Here is a 22,207-nt window from a genome sequence, read left to right as displayed (position 1 = left end):
ATTTAAATAGCAACTGGAAGAAAACAAACACTAAAATAACATTAAATTTTGGCACTGCATAAAATTTAAAGTTATATTTAAAAATACAGCCTATTCTCGAGTGTGAAAGTTTATGCAATAAAACTTTTCGGTCAACATTTTTAGAAAAAAATTTTAAAATGCTGCCATCCAATGGAACACTGTCCTTCTCAGTTCTAATTCTCCCTTTTCCTAATCAGCTTTCAGGAGTCAGTTTTTGTTGTATTTCAAGGACTACCTCATCCAATTATAGAGTGGAGAATTTCAGATCACTGATAATTCAAGTCTTACTTTGTATCTTGAAAGATATTCAGTAGAAGGGTTTTTGTGTCAGCATCTTCTTGCACATTTCCAGTGTAAAGGTCGACAATTGAGCGCTCAAAGTATGGGGCCACTTTTGATAAAGCTCGAAGCTCAATTAAATATAGGAAGTACAGATTCTTTAGCCTTCTTGGGCCTTCTCCCTTGGTCTCCACAGGGTCGAATCGGCGTTTAAATTCTTTTATGTTAGGTCCCCAGCTAGGTTTACCCCAGGTTTCTAAAAAAGAAATATATTATGTACTTTTAATAAGTAGGATTTTTTTCTCTAGAGAATATATTCTTTCCCCAACAATTTTTATACTAATAGAAAAAATGTGATTACCTTCCAAAAGATAATTTGCACACAGATGTAAATTAATACTAGCATGAAGTCCCGATATAAGCTTATAGAAGACTCTTTTCTCCAGACACAAACCTAGTCAGAAAAATATTGAAAAAGAAATTACATCCATTTAGATAACAGAAATGCTGAATCAAGAGGATTAGGTATGCAGGCTTATTTTTAAAGTTAAGATTCAAGGACATTAAAAATAAATCAAGGAACTATATGAAATAATTAGTTTGAGATCCTCTCACTAGCAGATAAAATAAGATTTTGACTTCAGGAGGTAACTGAATATGATAACTTAGTGCAGAATAAGATACAAATGTCTGGACTTCTGAAGGTCCAAACACTCGAGCAGATGCACTTGGTTAAGTCCACATGTTACCCAGAAGGCAACAGCACAGATACTCTGTGGTTTCGGCTAAACTAAAGCAGACATAAAGTCACTGCTTTGGCTTAACAATAGCTGTTTCTCCTTTTCCCTTCCCTACAGATGTCTTATTTGAACCTACTTGATAGTGGAGGAACAAGAAACTGAAACTGAGTTCTCTCCTTTTTCTAGACTATTATTATTTATTTTTGAAGCCAGGCCCTCAGCAGTGAAAGTGGGGAATCCTAACCAATGGACCACCAGGGAATTCCCCTTCTTCTAGATTCTTTACTGTGTCTTATTAATCCTTTGTCCTGGATTTCTCTACTTAACTACATGTTCTGCTTCTCAGGAGCCCAGACCTAGAAGACAGACATCCAGCCAATAGAAAAATGTGTGCTCTTTACTCTGTGAGTAAAACCACATCAAGATGGAGTTTAGGACTGTGATGGAAGTTTACCTTATGTAGCCTTCTTAAGCCCCATAGGCTTTTGCTGAAAACAGAGGTCAAGATAATTTCGTCATCCTATCCTACCCCTGCCTCCATTTAAAAATATTGTCTCTTATTATAAGAGTGAATGTGAATGTGAAGTATATTGTGAATGTACTTAATGCTATTAAGTAAAATTTGAAATGTCCAAGAAAGTAAATTTTATACTGTATTTTCCACAATAAAAAGGGAACAATATTTTTAGAAAATATTCTTTATAGAAAAATTTAAAAACAAAAATGCAAAAACCAAGTCTTTAAGAATCCACCACATCCAGAACAATGAGCTTTTTCCCTTTTTTACCACTTAACAGAGTTATGTCTTTTTTTGCTTTTTTTTTTCACTTTCCCCATGGGGAAAAATGGGCTCCAATAGTGGAAACTAAGAAATAATCTCATTTATATGCTGAAGGCTTTTTAAGACATTAAGAGTATGCATGTGGCTTACTTTGCATCTTCTTAGGATCTTTTAGATCTTCAATTTACTTTCCCTTTGTGTTCTACAACAGATGGCTCTGAATCAAGTAGCTTCTAATAGGAAAAAATAATTATTTGGAGATCTCATTCCCTAATTCAGAATTCTTCCTAGAATATTCTCATCTCATCTCATGGATAGAGTGTGTGCATGCTAAGTCGCTTCAGTTGTGTCCAACTCTTTGCAACCCTATGGACTGTAACACACAAGGCTCCTCTGTCCATGGGATTCTCCAGCTAAGAATACTGGAGTGGGTTGCCATGCCCTCCTCCAGGGGATCTTCCTGACCTAGGGATCGAACCTCGTCTCCTGCGATGGCATGCAGTTCTTTAGCATTAGCGCCACCTGGGAAACCCCATGGATAAAGGTAGAAATTAAATTCTATTTTGTGGTTTCCTCATAATAAATAAAAATTAAATGCAGCATTTACCTCTTTAAAAAAAAAAGCATATGGCCAAGTTTATGGTAACAAGGGATATAAACAATACGATAACTTTGATAAAACATTAGGTACTAAATTCTCCTGTAGTAAAACTTTTAATCAAATCTGTTATCAAGTAGCAAAATGATCAGATTTGAGGTTCACTTTTTCTTCCTTTCAACCTAAGCAGTAAAATATCTAAAGATAAGAGAATGGAAAATAAGCAAAGCAAAGCTCATGAAAATTCATATGCCTAAAAATGAGAGAGGCAATTCAAATTTGCAAAGTCCACAGAGCTCCTTACCTAAAACGGGGATGGGTAGTAAGTGGGAAGGAAGGAAGAAAAATCTATACTTCCATAAACTGAAAATTAGGCAACCTCAAGAAAAATCTTATCAATAAAAGATGCCAAGTGAATGCACCAAGAAGATATACAATACTCTTAGCAGGAAAGTGCTGGAGAGCTGACTCCTACCTGCAGTCTGCTGCCAGGCCAATGCCTAGCAAATCCAGCTGCTGACTTTAGAAAGTGGTTCTCCTCTTTCTCTTCTGGATTTAATTTCATTCAAATTCATTTTCACTAACCAAACTATAGGACAACAATATATAATTTTTTTCTCACAAAAGGGCTAGATTTACTGCAATACTATTATTTGGCATTTGTACATTGTTTAGTGATTCTCAAAGCAATTTTCACAGGCATCATCTACACTCACAGTGTAGGTAAGTTGGATGGCTACTGCCACTCTTGTTCCCCAGATCAGCAACCTGAATCTCAGAGAAATTGAGTCAGTTGCCTATAAATGGGTGTGCTCACTGAACCATGTATCAGTGGACTTCTATCAATAGGATACTAGGGGATTCTGGGGTACACAGTATATATCCCAGAATTTGACACTGCCCATAAATTTCATTCTTATCCTCCATTATCAATATGCAGAGTCTTTGCCCACCTCTTTTAAACTAAATACTATTTTTTGCAATTTGTACTTTTAGAATAAAGCTAATTAAACAAAGCTAAGCATCTTTTCCCACATTGGCCATTTGTCAGTGTAATTCCTAGCAGTATTTGCACATCGAAAATAATTCATTAAAAAAAGAGAAATCTCATGCATAATATAACATTACTAACAAACATAAGAATCTAGTATATTGGGATCTATATTACTTTATTCTTTAGTTTAGACTGTATGTTTAAATATGTTTAAAATCTTCTGAATTCAAATTCATCTTCCCTTAATTTCATATACAAAAAAACCCACTTTCTTTCAAAAAGAATGTCTCTACTTAACAAACCAGACTTGCATAATGCTTCCTAGAAAAGTAGTTTGGATGAATATTACATACAGAATGGAAATAAGACTGGGAACCAGTTATGAAAATGTGATGACCATATCTGCCCTGTGTATTTCCGTAACACTGGTTTTTAGCTGACCAATATCCTCAACATTTTCAAATAATTTTATCCTGAACTACAATAACATAAAACATGTTATTTTCTTTCAAACACTGTCAAGATTAGTTGTCTAGGTAATGAATCCTAAAACTTACAAATATATATTAAACGAATCTTTTTGTAAGATGCCAATACGTTTAAAATGCAGACATTAGGTTACCTTCTAGCCATGTGTAGAATGATTCTCCTAAAAAACAAAGCAAAAACAATAAAAATTATATATACACATTTACTTAAAGGCTTAAATATCCATAAGGTTGAAGAGAAATAATCTTAAGTTTGCCTTTGATAATAACAACCAAAGCACTGTTCAAAACTTCCAGAAAAAAATAATTATAATACAAAAATCAAATTACTAATTATCCTATTTTTCCTGAACCAGTAAAGCTACATATACTTCCTTAATTATCTAAAAATACTAAGTTTCAAGGGATAATAAAAAAAGTTCTCTAGTTTTCAAGATAATTCTTCAGAAAAGTTAGTGACCAGAATATGAAGAGACCTTACTATGTGTACTATGTGTATCATGCTAAAATAACTAATCCTAGCCCACTATTGTTCTGAGTGAAAAGGAAAATGGCAGTCAATAAGGATAAAAATAGTTAATATACGTTCTAAGTTACCCATCCTTATTTTAATTGTTTAAAGCAAAGCATGAGGATGAAAACTCAACACACAGATGGCTGAGCAAGGAGTATAGAGGATAAATTAAGATGGTGGGGAATTACTTTGTCTCCTGAGTCTTCACCCTTTGCAACAACACAAATACCTTCCTAGAGATTCATTCATTCAACATGCTCTTACTTAGATGATACTTTTACAAAGGATCATTCATTATCTTACTCATTTATTCAGAAAGCCCCAACAGTTAATAGCAAAAGTCTAGCTTCCAAGGTCCTCAACAATCTGTCCTCTACTCATCTTTCTAATTTAAACTACCCCATGTGAAGTCTTTCCAACTGCTAACAGGGTCTCCCAAAACATGCCTTGGTTTTTCCTTTTTCAACTCCTTGGTCCATGCTGTCATTGAGGTAGGACATACTATCCAATTCTACTGGCTTAAATCGGTCCATTATTTGTGCATCTCAAATGCCACCTTTCCCAGTAATATTCCAAGTGAGATAGGATCTATTTCAGCTCTGAACAAACTACTACACCACTTACTGTCTGTACTATGTATGTAATAATTCTTTATCATCTCTTATGAATAGTGCTTATCATTCCTACTGTACATATTTTTAGCTCCTAGAGGAAAGATATGTTTTATACATCTTTCCATCCTGTACAATGTGTACAATGCTCATCATGGTGCCCTTGAACACAGCTAAGTAAATATTCATTTGAAACATTTATGTTGGCTGTTTTGGGGCATGTTATAACTGATATTCATTTAGAAATCTGGAGTAACCTACTGTTGACAAATTATCATTCATCAGATTAAGTGTAATAATGATGACTGAGGTTATACATTACAAAATCAATAAGAAAATAAAGAAATCACAAGACAAATATCTGGTAAAACTATTTTAATTTCCCTCCATTTCTTTAGAACATATTCAAGTAGATCACAATAACCAAAAAACAGGGGAACTTGGAATGTGATCCTGTTTCTATACTAAACATGTAAGTAGAATGGCTGTTATACTGTTGTTTTTTTTTTTTTTTTTTTTTTTTTAATTTTAAAATCTTTAATTCTTACATGTGTTCCCAAACATGAACCCCCCTCCCACCTCCCTCCCCATAACATCTCTGTGGGTCATCCCCATGCACCAGCCCCAAGCATGCTGTATGTTATACTGTTTTTAACATAGGGTAACTTTGAATTTAAAACAGGAAAAAATCAAATTTTGATCATTAAAGACATTTCTTCTACACTTGAAGCAAACATAAAATGAGAGTTCTAACTCACCATCATCTTCTCCTGAAAGATAAAATAAATAGATAGGATATCAGAAAATGTCTTTCACAGTTCAGATTCCAATCCTATTTATTTTAATATGTGGTTAAAACTTACTGTGTGTTAAACTATTAACCATACCATTAACGTTGTTGGCTTGTAGTTATCCTACAAGTAAGACTTCTTAATAAGAATAAAAGCCAAACAGCACAAGATTTTCATACATGTTTTATGCAATAAATAGTATCAGAGAGCACGTAATCATAAAAACCACTAGTTTCAATAATTCACAAATATACAAAGTTACTCCTTTAATTGTTATGCATGCAACTCTTTCTGAACATGTGTTTTCAGACTGGAGCCCTTTTCTTTCTTAATTTACGGCTTGCTCCTCAGCACACAGTCGCCTGAGTAAAAGCCCTTCCCAACCTGTTGTCAATGAAAGCATCCTTGCAGGTGCTGTGGGACTGCCCAGACGTGGGGAAGAGGCCAGAAGGCTGGACTATCGGGCTCCACAGCAGCCCTGCCTTTACTGGCTTTACATGTGGAATTCTGACATAAGATTTCATTTTTGAAAAAAAGTTCTGTTGCACAAAAACTGTTCAAAAGCTAGTTGTAGAATCCCAGCTGTTATAGCTCAGGAATAGCGTGGAAAACACATAGTTAGGAATACTAAACAGCTGTTCATCAACAATTCACACTTTGAGTGAAGAAAGCTCATCAACAGCATTAGCAAGAGCTGTTCCATTACTTCCTAGGGCACCACCATCACCTGGGACCCATGCTCTCCCTTCCCCAGTCTTTTGTCTCCCTCTTCTACACTTGTTTTCTCTTTTCTGCTCCTCTTTCCTCCCTCTATCTTTTTCTCTGAGCACTTTGCTTCCTCTCCTCATCTCTCCTACAGTTTCAAGTCTTAGTTTATCATAATATGGAAGTGAAGTGTTTCTTAGGATTTGATGCTTTCATTAAATGAACAACTGTACTTTCTGCTTTACAAGTGATCATATGGTCTTCCTTGGGGGCTCAGTGGTAAGAAATCTGCCTGCCAGTGTAGGAGACATGTGTTTGATCCCTGATCTGGGAAGATTCCACAGACATGGAGCAACTAAGCCTGTGCGCCACAACTGTTGAGGCTGTGCTCTAAAGGCCGGGAGCCAAACCTACTAAGCCCTCGAAACACAGCTACTGAGGCCAGAGCACCCTAGAGCCCGTGCTCTGCAACAAGAGAAACCCAAGCACCACAGCTAGAGAGTAGCCCCTGCTTGCTGCAACTACAGAAAAGCCTGCACGGCCAAAAAAAAAAAAGAGTAAGTTATCATAGAAAAGGTCTGGAAGGATACCTTCCAAACCGTACTTGGAAGAGAAAAAGTGTGGAGGCAGGTAGGAATGGTGGCGGGGGTGGGGGGTGGGGTGGGGTGGGCGGGAGGAGAGTGTCCTCTTTTTACTTTATGTTATTTTTGTATTGTTTCAATTTTCATAAAATCTTCTACAATAAAAACATTTAAGTTGAAAATAGAAAAGCTATGAGGTAAAAGTAGTAAAAAGAGAGAAAGGGTAGGAAGCCATCCACATCGTCTTCATACTCCAATTACCTTGTCCAGGCAGTTTCAGAATGAATTTGGGAAGACTATATGCCACACTGTGACACAGCGCACATCTGAGAGCAGTCCATTCATTCCACCTTCCCAAATCTCTCTGGTTTTGAGAAATGCCTAAAAAGATGAATCTAGACCAGGAAATTCAAGTTCCTAAATCAATCCTGGTCTAAAGAAAGCATTAGAATGTCAATCACAGGGCTGCTCCCAGGGTTTGGGTACTCGTTGAGAACAGATTGAAGATATGCCTAATAATTTTATACTGAATAACCTCCAACTGTGTACGATAATGCTGTCGCATAGAACTATAATACCAGCCATGTATGTGATTAAAATTTTTTTCTAATAAAAATGTAATGTATTCTCATATCCACATTTTGAAAAGTAAATGGTATACATGCATTACAGTACATCAACAATTCGCTTTGTGATGCAAGAGTTAAAGTAGTTCTACCAAAACAATAAGATTCTATTTAAGGGCAAAAATATCTTATACTGCTTTAGTTTTTTAATTTAAATGAACTAAAATTACATAAAATGGGAAATTTAGTTTCACACAAGCCACACTTTCTGTGCTCAATAGCCTGATGTGGCAAGTGGCAACCTAGCTTTTTGGTACTTCTCTGCATCCTTCTGACTCAGAGTGTTGTGCACAGATCAGCACGTGGGCATCACCTGGGCGCCTCACCCAAGACCTACAGAATCAGAACATGGTATTTAACAAGGCTCCCAGGTGATCTGTATGCACACTGAAGTCTGAAAAGCACAGGAGGAGCCACTGGTTCTCAAACTTGGCTGCATACTAGAATCATCTAGAAAGCTTTAAAATCACCAACACCTGGATCCTAATTCCAGAGATTCTGACAACTGGTATGGGATAAGGCCTGGACATCCAGATTTTCAGGAGTTCCCCAGAACCTCTAATATATATGGATTACTCATATTTCTAATTTATTTTATATAAAGCTCCTAGTTTAGGACCTGGCACATATCAAGCAGTCAATAAAGGACAGTAATTATAAAAAAAATGTGGAAATCTTGACACAACTAAGAACTAAGCTTATTCTTTTAATCATTCAAATTAACAAATATACAAAATAGCTGAAAATTTTCTCAATACATAGCTACAAAGGTATTTTGTAAACAATATCCAAAAACATGAAAATGTATGAGACACCCACCTCTGCTGGGTGCCAGAGGATTTAAAGGACGATAAACAGATCGAGGCCTGAAAAAGAAAAGTACAAAATTCAGATGTAAAATGGTTTGACATTTTGATGTAATTTTTTCCAAAGGAAACAAATATTCCCTTTCTTCCACCTTCCCTCTAGTCAATCCTCCTCCTTCCCCTACCCCCTCCAGTTACTTGAAACAGTTCTCTTCATAGATGCTGTTCCACACTCTCCATGCAGAGGACCCTTTATAGCCGGTGTAACGCTCGGGATTCAGCAGCAGGTCTACATACTGAGCAGCTGGAGATCTCTCATCTGAACAAGAAACAATTCATAAAACCAAATACATGTCACCATCTATGCAAAATTTACCATTACAAAGCAAACAGGGCTACACAAAAGTTAGAGAAATACTGCACTTTCAAGTCATCTCCAAGTTAAAAGGTAGAGTGGTTAGCACACTTGTGACTCTCCTTGACCCAGGATTTATAATAACTTGAACTTAAGTTCTCCCTTTCTTTTGGATGCTCAGTGCTCTTTTAAGTAACATAACATCCCTTACCTTAATTAGAGGCATTAATTACTTCTCAAGTTTAAACCAGCAAGACTGAAAAGACCTAACCAAATCATAACCTGTTTTAATATTTCATGTGTTTACCCCCTCCATGTATATAGCTACCTAAACACATACTTGAGACATGTTAGTACATATTATATTAAAAAAGATCTCTCTGTTACCCTCTGCTTGGATTTAGAAAGTAAATGGGACAATAACTTTGAGATTCAAATTTGATCATTCAGAGTTACACCATGTTCTAGTTAAAAAAAAGTTACAAATTTATTGTTAATGTTAATATATTATTTAACATATTAACTGGTTAACATATTGGTTAGTAGGCACAACTTCAAGAACTTATTAGCACATTTAAAATTAAATAATGACTTTCCATGTTGAAACCCAAATAAGTATTTACTACATCTCTACTATTTGGACAATATTTTGAGAGAGATCTCTGGGGGATACAAAAGATAAAAGGAAAAATCATCTTAATTATTGAGGTTCATATTTTGGGTAGAAAAGGGAAGTACAGGTTTTCTTACCTATACAAAAATCATAATGACTATGCTTCACAAATCTAATAATACTTATAGGCTGAAGTGCTATGTATGTTGACACAGATGTATTCTTTTATTTATATGCTTCCTACTTTTTGGTGTCATGGTATTAATCAATGATATTAATATATAGTCACCTGACTTGAAGCAAGACCAAATATGGTCATTAAAATATAGTCCCTCTTAGTTTCATTACCTGTCAGTCAAAAATATTCACTGGCTATTCAATGACCATAGATTAAGATTATCCACAATCCTAAAGGGAAAAAAGAGCATCCTGACACATGTCTTCTGAGAACTACCTGGTATTTTTGTGATGCAGGAAGAGTACAAAGATAATTTCAGCTTCCCATTGGTAAACGAGTGGTATCTCACAGATGATGGAAACATGATTTTAAAAGAATACTGGCTCTATTTCTAGCACTAACATTATACAGATACTCCACTATGTAAATTAAGGCATAGAAAACAGTTTATTTGTAAATGGAAGAACAGAAACTGTCTAAAGACATTTCTTAATCAAGACCTAAGACTAATTAATTTTAAAATTTTTAATTAACAAATTAAAATTTAAATAATTAAGTCAATGAATTTTACTTTTACAGTAAAATTTTAAAAGCTTTATAATAACTAATTTCTGTTAATTATTTTAAATTTCTTTGAGCCATTCTTAGTTCACCTTACAAAACTGAGTTATGTATATGAACTTAAATACTAAATTAATATCATAAATATATACTCATATACATATATGTCCATATGTATAAAGTACATGCATGCACACACATAAGCCTACACTTACATAGAGTCATCTATGAATGTGCAGATTGAATTAGTATCACCCTTTTCACCCAATTAAACCAACTAAACAGTAAAGAAAAAAAATCCTTGGATTCAGATATTAAAGTATATGGATTTAACATATACTTCAAGGGAGTAGAAAGTCATATGAGCAAAATCAATTATACAGGTTTTAAAATTAAGTAAAACTTACATTCTTCATGTTCTTAATGTGTATTCCTTTAATTCAACCACAAGCTGTTTTAAAAAATTTAATACTTTTTCAAATTATGAAAAAGGTGGGTTTTGTTAACCTACAGAAAGTGTTAGCAAACTATGGCCCACAAGTCAAGTCTGGTCAGCTATGTATTTTTGTAAAGAAAGTTTTATGGGAACACAAGTCTGTTCATTTGCCTCTGTGCTGCTTTCACACTATTATGGCAGACCTGAGCAGTTACAATTGAGACCATGTAAACTATGGTCTATCTAATATATATAATATATATGGTCTATCTAAAATATTTACTATCTGCCCATTTACAAAAGAAAAAGTCTGTCAACTCCTGACCTATACTGACAATAATTTCATGACATCCAGAATGAAGAACATATGTGGGAAAAAGCACACACAGGTTGAGGTCCCCTACAAAACACACCCATTCTTACTCCTGGGGTCACCTGTGACATGATGTTAACTAATTTGTTCCTAAACCATAATTTCTTTTCATTTGTACAACTGTACCATTCATTCAGATAGCTCTCTTGGATCCCTAATAAATCCTCCCCTCAAAGAGTTTTCTCTTCTTCCTCCCTCTACAAACCTACTCCAAAGATATTTCTTCTTTTTGACTGTTCTAACAATTACCTAAGGATTCAAAGAATTTCTATTAAGTCTAAATATCTAATTCTGTAAATTTGTCAACTTGAACTAATATTTCTTCTTCCTCCTCAAGTACCCCTTTTATCCGATTGAATTTTCCTTTCACTGCTCTAATTTAGTATTAGTGTTTTGAGGCCACATTGCATTCTCTAGCCCTCCTGACCCATGTATCTCTTAAAATGTAATGGTGGCACAGGCCAACTTAATATGCAGGCTTTTTGCTTATGGACACAGATCAGAAATATTAGGTTACAGACTCAGGACTAAGCCCACAATCTTCTATCTCTGAAGCTACCCCAAACTGCAATTTACTATTAAAACATAATTTCCTCAGTCAAGGAGAAACTATAGTTTATAAAGCACCCAAGTAATTTTGATACACAGCCAGATTTAGAAACTCCTGTTTCAAGCAGTATTTTTAACATATCAATGAACCTGCTGAAAGGGGAAAAATAAAAAAGTAAAAATCTATCACATTATTTATGAACCAACTAGCACTTCCTTGTGGCTCAAAAGGTAAAGAATCTGCCTGCAATGCAGGAGATCTGGGTTTGATCCCTGGGTTGGGAAGATCCTCTGGAGAAGGGAATGGCAACCCACTCTAGTATTCTTGCCTGGAGAATCCCATGGACAGAGGAGCCTGGTGAGCTATAGTGTGTGGGTTCACAAAGAGTCGGACACGAACCAACTACTTCAATCAACAGATATTTATTGGGAATGAACCATGGCCAGGCAGTATTCTAGGCACTAGGGACACAGTTATGAACAAAAAGACAAAGTCCTTGCCCTCAAGTAGCTCACAGTCTAGCTGAAGACAGACAATAAACAGTTAAATAATGTCTCACACACAGCTCTTAGTGCTCTGAGAGCAGGCAGCAGTGCACAGAGACAGAGGAAAGTGGTTGCTATTTTATGACAGCAGGTTCTCTAATGAGGTGACATTTGAGCAGAAACCTGAGGCAAAGGAAGCAGCAAGCCATGCATAAAACACAATAACAGAAAAATAAATAAATAGAGAGAGGGAGGGAGAGCAGCCTACCTTAAACCACTAAATTATTTAAAAACCTATTATTTGATCTATAAGGATCATCTTCCTTTCAAACAAGAACAAAGCCAAAAACAAATCAGCTGATAACAGGGGTGTCTGGCTATATTCCAATACACTGGGGTGAACATTCTTTAGGTTTTTTGCTTTAATGATTTAGATTATTGAAATAACAATGATAACAAAGCTACTCTGATGGTATTTTTTTTTAAATTGTAGGTGAAAAATCTTTGGGACACACATGAACATTATTACCCAGAAGAAGTGGTAATCCAACTAGTAGCATGGTTTCACAGGTTTAAGACCTACACAAACTATAAAAACTACCAGTTATTTTAATTATGTAATCCTAAAGTTTTTAAAAGATGATTTTATGTAGGTAGCCATGTGAGTGCTTACCCGGGTATAGTGACTTGCTTTGATGAAACCTTTGCCAATTCTAAATATCCTAACAGGGTATTTTATGAATTTGCCTATCACTATATCCAAAAAAACTTTGTTCAGACTTCTTAACAATTTCCTTGCTGAAACCATATAAACCGTGGTAATAACACTCCCTCTCCCAGTGGCTCCTCAATTTACCATAATATTGGAGAAGTGCCCTGTAAGTATCCCATTACAGACTGTATTAACAGCACAATTCTACATATGAATCTTTAAAAAATTTTTAGAAAGCAGACCACTTTAGATGCTTTAAAACTTCAGAAGAACTTCTGCTGCCTGTTAATTATGTGTGCTTGAACCTCAAATCCTTTTCCACCTCAAAAAATATAACAATACCAAGGTAAAAGGTAAAGAGAGGCTGAATGAATTGTCCTAAGCCTATGCAACACAATTATTGGGAGTATTCTCCTGTAGACAAAAGATCAGGAGACACGTCAATTATCTTCTGCCGAAAGAAATGGTAGTTACTGTTGAACCGTGGCCTGGCTTTATTCCATTCCAAACAGGACTGTGGGGATCAAGTTAGAGTCCTCTCCAATACTGGAAGGTGTCTTTATGTTAGTTTGTTGAGACCTCCAACTAATTTCATTGTGAACATTTCTATAATATGGTCACAGACCTATAACTAAGTGGCTTGAATTAGAGGTCCATAGGAGATGGGGGTGTCACAGTGGAAAGAAGACATGTGTGGGAATGAGATCTAGGAATGAATCCTGTCTCAGCCTCTTGCTACTCTGTGATCTTGGGCAAGTTTTTAGTCTTTTTGAGACTCAGTTTCCTCAGATATAAAATAATACACACCTATCAGTGTAGCTGTAAAGCTAAGAAATGATGAACTTAAGGCACTTAGTACAAGGCCTGGAACACCAGTTCTTAATAACTACTATTATGAATAATAAGATCCACATATAACATCCTGTGTATTATAGCTGTAACTTTTTATTTTCACTGATTTAAGTATCTTAAAAGCGTTAAAGTTAAAATAATGTAATTACAAGTTAATTTTATTACCATCAAGTTCACAGAAGTGATCCTGTGAATCATCATATCTTGCCCAGTCAATGAAAGCTTCTTTGCTTTGATTACTAGGGGAAGGAGGAATAAAAGAGAAAAAGGATTAAATTTGGAGTTGAAAAGTTTGACACTGTATTCTAGTGTATTAAAAATGGATAATCTGAGATCACTTCTTCATTAATTAGATGGCATTACAAATTCAGTTAGTGGTCACATGAAGCAATGATTAAAACAAGTGATATGAAAGAGATATTAATTTCCATGAGTGATTTTCATTTCTTAACTACATTAAAACTATTTTAGGCCTAGTTCAATGATAATTACTTAGACCAGAAAACTAATTTACAAATATGTATAAGATGCAATTAAACACAAAACTCAAGCTGGTCTTTTCAGTTGACTTAGAAACAAAGTAAATATGTATTATTTTTTCCTAAGTAGGAATTAAATTTACTTTCAAGATTCTTTTAATTTAAATTGCTTCTGTATTTATATTACACGCAAAAATACTAAAAAAAAAAATGCATTTCTAGGATCTTCCATCCAACATCCCTTAGTAACATCAATGTTACTTTTATCACACTGTATTATTCATTTTACACATTACCTCACGTTTAGCAAAATCTATGACAAGATTTCTGGCCAGGAGAACTGATAAAGGAACAACTACACTCAAAATAAACCCTGACCTATATTTCCTTTAACCTATATTCAGACTTTCTCTATCTTAAATACACAGTGGCAGCATATATAAGGGAAGTATTATTACCTTTCTTTACTCACTACACAAAAAGAAAAAGAACAAGGCAAAAAAATTATGTACTAAGTATAAATCAGGTATTCCTACACATGGTACTGTCATAGCCAATAATTTATTTTGCATTTGAGAAGCTGCTGCATAGCATAACCACTGCATGAAGTATACAAGGCTGTCTGTACTACAACCACTTCACCAATAAAAATCTCCAATTTACCATAGAATTTTCTCCTATGAGAATAAAGTTAATAAAAAAATTTATACCATAGGTGACTCAGTTGAAATATATGATGACATAAAACAAGAATGCCTAAGTTCTAATTACAACTAAAATGATAACTATAGTCATGTTTAATCAGATAAGTCTTCTCCTGAAAATAGTAAGGAACAAAGCAATTTTTATATAAACACCTAATTTCTTATTAGCAATATGACTTGGAGGAACTTTTAGTACCTTTATTTGATGAGGTTTTCTAATTGTTTCATCTAACCCTTCCCTAAAGCCACAGTAGCAGAAAAGATAAGGAATGCTGCTGCTGCTAAGTCACTTCAGTCGTGTCCAACTCTGTGCGACCCCATAGACAGCAGCCCACCAGGCTCCCCAGTCCCTGGGATTCTCCAGGCAAGAACACTGGAGTGGGTTGCCATTTCCTTCTTCAATGCATGAAAGTGAAAAGTGAAAGTGAAGTCGCTCAGTCGTGTCTGTCTCTTAGCGACCCCATGGACTGCTGCCTACCAGGCTCCTCCGTCCATGGGGTTTTCCAGGCAAGAGTACTGGAGTGGGGTGCCATTGCCTTCTCTGATGGAATGCTAACCTAATGCTAATAGAGCTGGCCCAGTCTGGTTTAAAAATGAGTTGGAAGGAAACTTAGAGATCATCTAGTCCAGCTTTTCATTTTTTAAATTTTTATTTTTACTTTATTTTGCTTTACAATACTGTATTGGTTTTGCCATACATTGACATGAATCAGCCACGGGTGTACATGAGTTCCCAATCCTGAACCCCCTCCCACCTCCCACCCCATATCATCTCTCTGGATCATCCCCGTGTACCAGCCCCAAGCATCCTGTATCCTCTATCGAACATAGACTGGTGATTCGTTTCTTACATGATACTATACATGTTTCAGTGCCATTCTCCCAAATCATCATAGTCCAGCTTTTCTAAAAAGTCAGTTTAAAGATCGATGCCACAGTACTTACAGAAGAATTTCTTGGGCTTAACCTAGGGCTTCCTATCAAGATGCTGCTGTGAGTTAAAGCAGTCATCTTTAAAGTGGGAAACGGGCAGGAAGGAATGGGATGGAGGGATTTCACAGGGGTATGAAAAAACCTTGGGGAGTGTAGATATAATTATCTTGATTGCGCTGATTTTTGTGAGTGTACGCATGTCAAAACATCACATTGTACATTTTGAATAGGTATAGTGTATTGCAATGGCACCCCACTCCAGTTCTCCTGCCTGGAAAATCCCATGGATGGAGGAGCCTGGAAGGCTGCAGTCCATGGGGTCGCTGAGGGTCGAACATGACTGAGCGACTTCACTTTCACTTTTCACTTTCATGCACTGGAGAAGGAAATGGCAACTCACTCCAGTGTTCTTGCCTGGAGAATCCCAGGGACGGGGGAGCCGTCTATGGGGTCACACAGAGTCAGACAGGACTGAAGTGACTTAGCAGTGTATTGTATGTCAATTACACTTCTATAAAGCAGTACTGGTTGTCAGAGAAGTTGTGGGATGAGGAATTCCTGTACAGTACTACTAGCAGCAATGTATTTTGGTACAGTCATTTTGGAAAACCATTTGGCAGTTCGTAATTCCCTGGTGGCTCAGTGGCAAAAAAAAAAGAAAAATCTGCCTGCCAGTGCAGGCAGTGCAGGTTCAAAGATACCTCCGTGGAAGGAAATGGCAATCTACTCCAGTGTTCTTGCCTGCGAAATGCCATGGACAGAGAAGCCTGGCAGGCTATAGTCCGTGGGGTCACAAAAGGATTGGACATGCCTTAGTGACTAAACAATTCCCCCTGTAGGTACACTTCTCCACAGGAATGCATACAAATGTACCACCCAATAGCTACCTAAATGTTTTGTGAAATGGCCAAAACATCCAGCATATTATTCAACATAATGTTGCATAAAATAAGCCAGATACGAAAGAAGACACACTGTATTATTCCACTTATAAAATGGCAAAACTAATCTTTGCTAATATAACTAAAAATCATGGTTAATTCTGCAAAGTGATAATGGTTAGGAAAGCACATAAGGTGATCTCCTGGGTGCAAGTATCTTGTTCTGGATGGTGGTTAATGGAGTTGGTTCACTCTGTAAAATTAAAATGACTTTTATACTTGGACTTGTATACTTTATTATATGTGTGTTAACTTTAAAAGTTAAAAAAATTAGTAACTATGGTTCAACAACAAAAATCTATAAGTGAAATCAAAAGACAAGCCCTAACATCCCACATAACCAACAAAGAAATATTATCAGATTATATGAAGAGTGCCTACCAATTCATTTAGAAATGTACCCTTTCCCCAAAGGAGAGAAAAATAGCAAAGAATATGAACAAGCCATTTACCTCAAAAATCTTATGATTACTTATGGCCCAGCCCCTGGATCACATCTCTATTTATATTTTCTCCTTGGTAATCTCACTCAGGTTTATGGTTTTGAAGTATCACATATTCACTGAATGACTCCCACATTTTCTCTCCAGTCCAGACCTCTCCACTGAAACTGAGACTTGTACATCTGCCTGCTTGACATCTCCATAGGCAGTTCAAACTTAACAAGTACAAGGTTGAACTATTATTTCCCATCAAACTTGTTCCTCTTGCAGATGTCCCCAGTGCAGCAAGTGGCAGCTTCATTTTCTTAGTTCTAAATCTTGTAATTATTCACAGCTTCTATCTGTTTTCATATACTACATTCAATCCTTCAGCAAATACTATCAGCTCTACCTTCAAAATCTATTCTGAATCTGACCACCTCTGAATGTTTCCACTGCTATCAGTTTTGTTCAGTTGCTCAGTCCTGTCAGACTATTTGCACCCCATGGATTGCAGCATGGCAGGCTTCCTGTTCGTCACCAATTCCCAGAGCTTCTCAAACTCATGACCACAGTCAGTGATGCCATCCAACAGTCTCATCCTCTGTTGTCCCTTTCTGCTGCCACCTTCAATCTTTCCCAGCACCAGGGTCTTTTCCAAGGAGTCAGTTCTTCACATTAGGTGGCTAGAGTATTGGAGTTTCAGCTTCAGCATCAGCTCTTCCAATGAATATTCAGGACTGATTTCCTTTAGGATGGACTGGCTGGATCTCTTTGCAGTCCAAGGGACTCAAGAGTCTTCTCCAACACCACAGTTCAAAAGCATCAGTTCTTCGGTACTCAGCTTTCTTTATAATCCAACTCTCACATCCATACATGACTACTGGAAAAACAATAGCTTTGACTAGATGGACCTTTGTTGGCAAAGTAATGTCTCTGCTTTTTAATATGCTGCCTAGGTTGGTCATACCTATTTTCCCAAGAAGCAAGCATGTTTTAATTTCATGGCTGCCGTCACCATCTACAGTGATTTTGGAGCCCCCCAAAATAAAGTCTGTCACCGTTTCCACTGTTTCCCCAATTATTTGCCATGAAGTGATGGGATCAGATGCCATGATCTTTTCTGAATGTTGAGCTTTAAGCCAACTTTTTCACTCTCCTCTTTCACTTTTCTCAAGAGGCTCTTCTTCACTTTCTGCCGTAAGGGTGGTATCATCTGCATATCTGAGGTTATTGATATTTCTCATGGCAATCAGATTCCAGCTTGTGCTTCATCCCGCCTGGCATTTTGCATGATATACTCTGCATATAAGTTAAATAAGCAGGGTGACAATACACAACCTTGACGTACTCCTTTCCCTAATTGAAGTCAGTCTACTGTTCCATGTCCAGTTCTAACTGTTGCTTCCTGACCTGCATACAGATTTCTCAGGAGGCAGGTAAGGTGGTCTGGTATTCCCATCTCTTTAAAAATTCTCCAAAGTTTGTTGTGATCCACACAGTCAAGGCTTTGGTGTAGTCAATAAAGCAGAAATATGTTGTGGAACTCTCTTGCTTTTTCGATGATCCAACAGATGTTGGCAAGTTGATCTCTGGTTCCTAAGTCTTTTCTAAAACCATCTTGAACATCTGGAAGTTCTCAGTTCATGCATTGTTGAAGCTTTGCTTGGATAATTTTGAGCATTACTTTGCTAGTGTGTGAGATGAGTGCAATTGTGTAGTAGTTTGAGCATTCTTTGGCATTGCCTTTCCTTCGGGACTGGAATGAAACCTGAACTTTTCCAGTCCTGTGGCCACTGCTGAGTTTTCCAAATTTGCTGGCATATTCAGTGCAGCACTTTCACAGCATCATCTTTCAGGATTTGAAATAGCTCAACTGGAATTCCATCACCTTCACTAGCTTTGTTCATAGTGATGCTTCCTGAGGCCCACCTGACTTCACATTCCAGGATGTCTGGCTCTTGGTGAGTGATCACACCATCGTGGTTATCTGGGTCATGAAGATCTTTTTTGAATACTCTTCTGTGTATTCTTGCTAGCTCTTCTTAATATCTTCTGCTTCTGTGGGGTCCATACCATTTCTGTCCTTTATTGTGCCCATCTTTGCATGAAATGTTCCCTTGGTATCACTAATTTTCTTGAAGAGATCTTTAGTCCTTCCCATTCTATTGTTTACCTCTATCTCGTTGCACTGATCACTGAGGAAGGCTTTCTTATCTCTCCGTGCTATTCTTTGGAATTCTACTTTCACATGGGTATATCTTTTCTTTCCTCCTTTGCCTTTCGCTTCTCTTCTTTTCACAGCTATTTGTAAGGCCTCCTCAGACAACCATTTTGCCTTTTTGCATTTCCTTTTCTTGGGGATAGTCTTGATCCTTGCTTCCAATACAGTGTCATGAACCTCTGACCTTAGTTCTTCAGGCACTCTGTCTATCACATCTAATCCCTTGACTCTATTTGTCACTTCCACTGTATAATCGGTTGGGATCTAGTTTAGGTCATACCTGGACAGTCTAGTGGTTTTCCACACTTTCTTCAATTTAAGTCTGAATTTGGCAATAAGGAGTTCATGATCTGAGCCACAGTCAACTCCTCATCTCATTTTTGCTGACTATATAGAGCTTCTCCATCTTCATCTGCAAAGAATATAATCAATTTGATTTTGGTATTGACCATCTGGTGATATCCATGTGTAGTCTTCTATTGTGTTGTTGGAAGAGGGTGTTTGCTATGACCAGTGCGTTCTCTTGGCAAAACTCTGTTACCCTTTGCCCTGCTTCATTTTGTACTTCAAGGTCAAACTTGCCTGTTACTACAGGTATTTCTTGATTTCCTACTTTTGCACTCCAGTCCCCTATAACTAAAAGGACATCTTTTTTGGGTGTTAGTTCTAGAAGGTCTTGTAAGTCTTTATAGAACCGTTCAACTTCAGCTTCTTTGGCATTAGTGGTTGGGGCAGAGATTTGGATTACTGTGATATTGAATGGCTTGCCATGGGAACAAACAGAGATCATTCTGTCATTTTTGAGACTGGACCCAAGTACTGCACTTTGGACTCTTTTGTTGACTATGATGGCTACTCCATTTCTTCTAAGGGATTCTTGCCCACAGTAGTAGGTATAATGGTCATCTGAGTTAAATTCACCCATTCCAGTCCATTTTAGTTCGCTGATTCCTAGAATGTTGACGTTCACTCTTGCCGTCTCCTGTTTGATCACTTCCAATTTGCCTTGATTCATGGACCTAACATTCCAGGTTCCTGTGCAGTATTGTTCTTTACAGCATCGGACTTTACGTCCATCACCTGTCACATCCACAACTGGGCATTGTTTTTGCTTTGGCTCCATCTCTTCATTCTTTCTGGTGTTATTTCTCCACTCTTCTCCAGTAGTATATTGGGCACCTACCAACCTGGGGAGTTCATCTTTCAGTATCATATCTTTTTGCCTTTTCATACTGTTCATGGGGTTCTCAAGGAAAGAATACTGAAGTGGTTTGCCACTGCCTTCTCCAGTAGACCACATTTTGTCAGAACTCTCTATGATGACCCATCTGTCTTGGGTGGCCCACACAGCATGGCTCATAGTTTCACTGAGTTAGACAGGTTATGGTCCATGTGATCAGTTTGATTAGTTTTCCATGATTGTGGTTTTCATTCTGTCTACCTTCTGATGGATAAAGATACGAGGCTTATGGAAGCTTCCTGATGGGAGAGACTGACTGTGGGGTAAACTGGGTCTTTTTCTGCTGATGGGTCATGTTCGGTAAATCTGTAATCCAATTTTCTGTTGATGGGCGGGGCTGTGTTCCCTCCCTGTTATTTGACCTGAGACCAAACTATGGTGGAGGTAATGAAGATAATGGCGACCTCCTTCAAAAGGTCCCATGCATGTGGTCCCAGGCATGCAGTGCCACACTCAGTGCTCCTGACCCTGTAGCAGAATACCACCAACCCACACCTCCACCAGAGACTCCTGGACACTCATAAGCAAGTCTGGGTCAATCTCTTGTGGGGCCACTGCTCCATTCTCCTGGGTTCAGGTACACACAAGATTTTGTTTGTGCCCTCCAAGAGTCTGTTTCCCCAGTCCTCTATAAAGTTCTGTAATCAAATCCCTTTGCTACACTCAATATGCCAGCAAATTTGGAAAACTCAGCAGGAGCCACGGGACTGGAAAAGGTCAGTTTTCATTCCAATCCCTAAGAAAGGCAATGTCAAAGAATGCTCAAACTACCGCACAATTGCACTCATCTCACACGCTAGTAAAGTAATACTCAAATTCTCCAAGTTAGGCTTCAACAGCTCATGAACCATGAACTTCCAGATGTTCAAGCTGGTTTTAGAAAAGGCAGAGGAACCAGAGATCAACTTGCCAACATCTGCTGGATCACTGAAAAAGCAAGAGAGTTCCAGGAAAGCATCTATCTGTGCTTTATTCACTACACCAAAGCCTTTGACTGTGTGGATCACAAGAAACTGTGGAAAATTCTGAAAGAGATGGAAATACCAGACCACCTTACCTTCCTCCTAAGAAATCTGTATGCAGGTCAGGAAGCAACAGTTAGAACTGGACATGGAACAACAGACTGGTTTCAAATAGGAAAAGAAGTATGCCAAGGCTGTATATTGTCACCCTGCTTATTTAACTTATATGCAGAGTACATCACGAGAAATGCTGGGCTGGATGAAGCACAAGCTGGAATCAAGATTGCTGGGAGAAATATCAATAATCTCAAATATGTAGATGACACCACCCTTATGGCAGAAAGTGAAGAAGAAATAAAGAGCTCCTTGAGGAAAGTGAAAGAGGAGAGTGAAACAGTTGGCTTAAAGTTCAACATTCAGAAAACTAAGATCATGGCATCTGGTCCCATCACTTCATGGCAAATAGATGGGGAAACAATGGAAACAGTGACAGACTTCTTTGGGGGGCTCCAAAATCACTGCAGATGGTGATTGCAGCCATGAAATTAAAAGATGCTTACTCCTTGGAAGGAAAGTTATGACCAACCTAGACAGCATATTAAAAAGCAGAGACATTACTTTGTCAACAAAGGTCCATCTAGTCAAGGCTATG

At 37.3% G+C, this 22,207-nt stretch overlaps 1 protein-coding gene across 1 annotated transcript in view; it reads right to left on the bottom strand.

Moving 5' to 3' along the window:
• Positions 1-22,207, bottom strand: part of ERO1B (endoplasmic reticulum oxidoreductase 1 beta) — a 60,512-nt gene that overhangs the window by 9,080 nt on the left and 29,225 nt on the right. Inside the window, exons 6-12 of the mRNA XM_052640087.1 lie at positions 13,816-13,889; positions 8,734-8,854; positions 8,549-8,595; positions 5,785-5,796; positions 4,036-4,062; positions 662-754; positions 310-556 (exon numbers count right to left, since the gene is read on the bottom strand). Coding sequence (XP_052496047.1) covers positions 310-556; positions 662-754; positions 4,036-4,062; positions 5,785-5,796; positions 8,549-8,595; positions 8,734-8,854; positions 13,816-13,889 — 621 coding nt within the window. The remainder of the gene's footprint in view (positions 1-309; positions 557-661; positions 755-4,035; positions 4,063-5,784; positions 5,797-8,548; positions 8,596-8,733; positions 8,855-13,815; positions 13,890-22,207) is intronic.

This window comes from Budorcas taxicolor, chromosome 5, assembly GCF_023091745.1.
Source record: "Budorcas taxicolor isolate Tak-1 chromosome 5, Takin1.1, whole genome shotgun sequence".
NCBI classification, from domain to species: Eukaryota; Metazoa; Chordata; class Mammalia; order Artiodactyla; family Bovidae; genus Budorcas; species Budorcas taxicolor.
The sequence above is the reverse complement of the archived record's forward strand: the minus strand, read 5'-3'. Positions and strand labels throughout refer to the sequence as shown.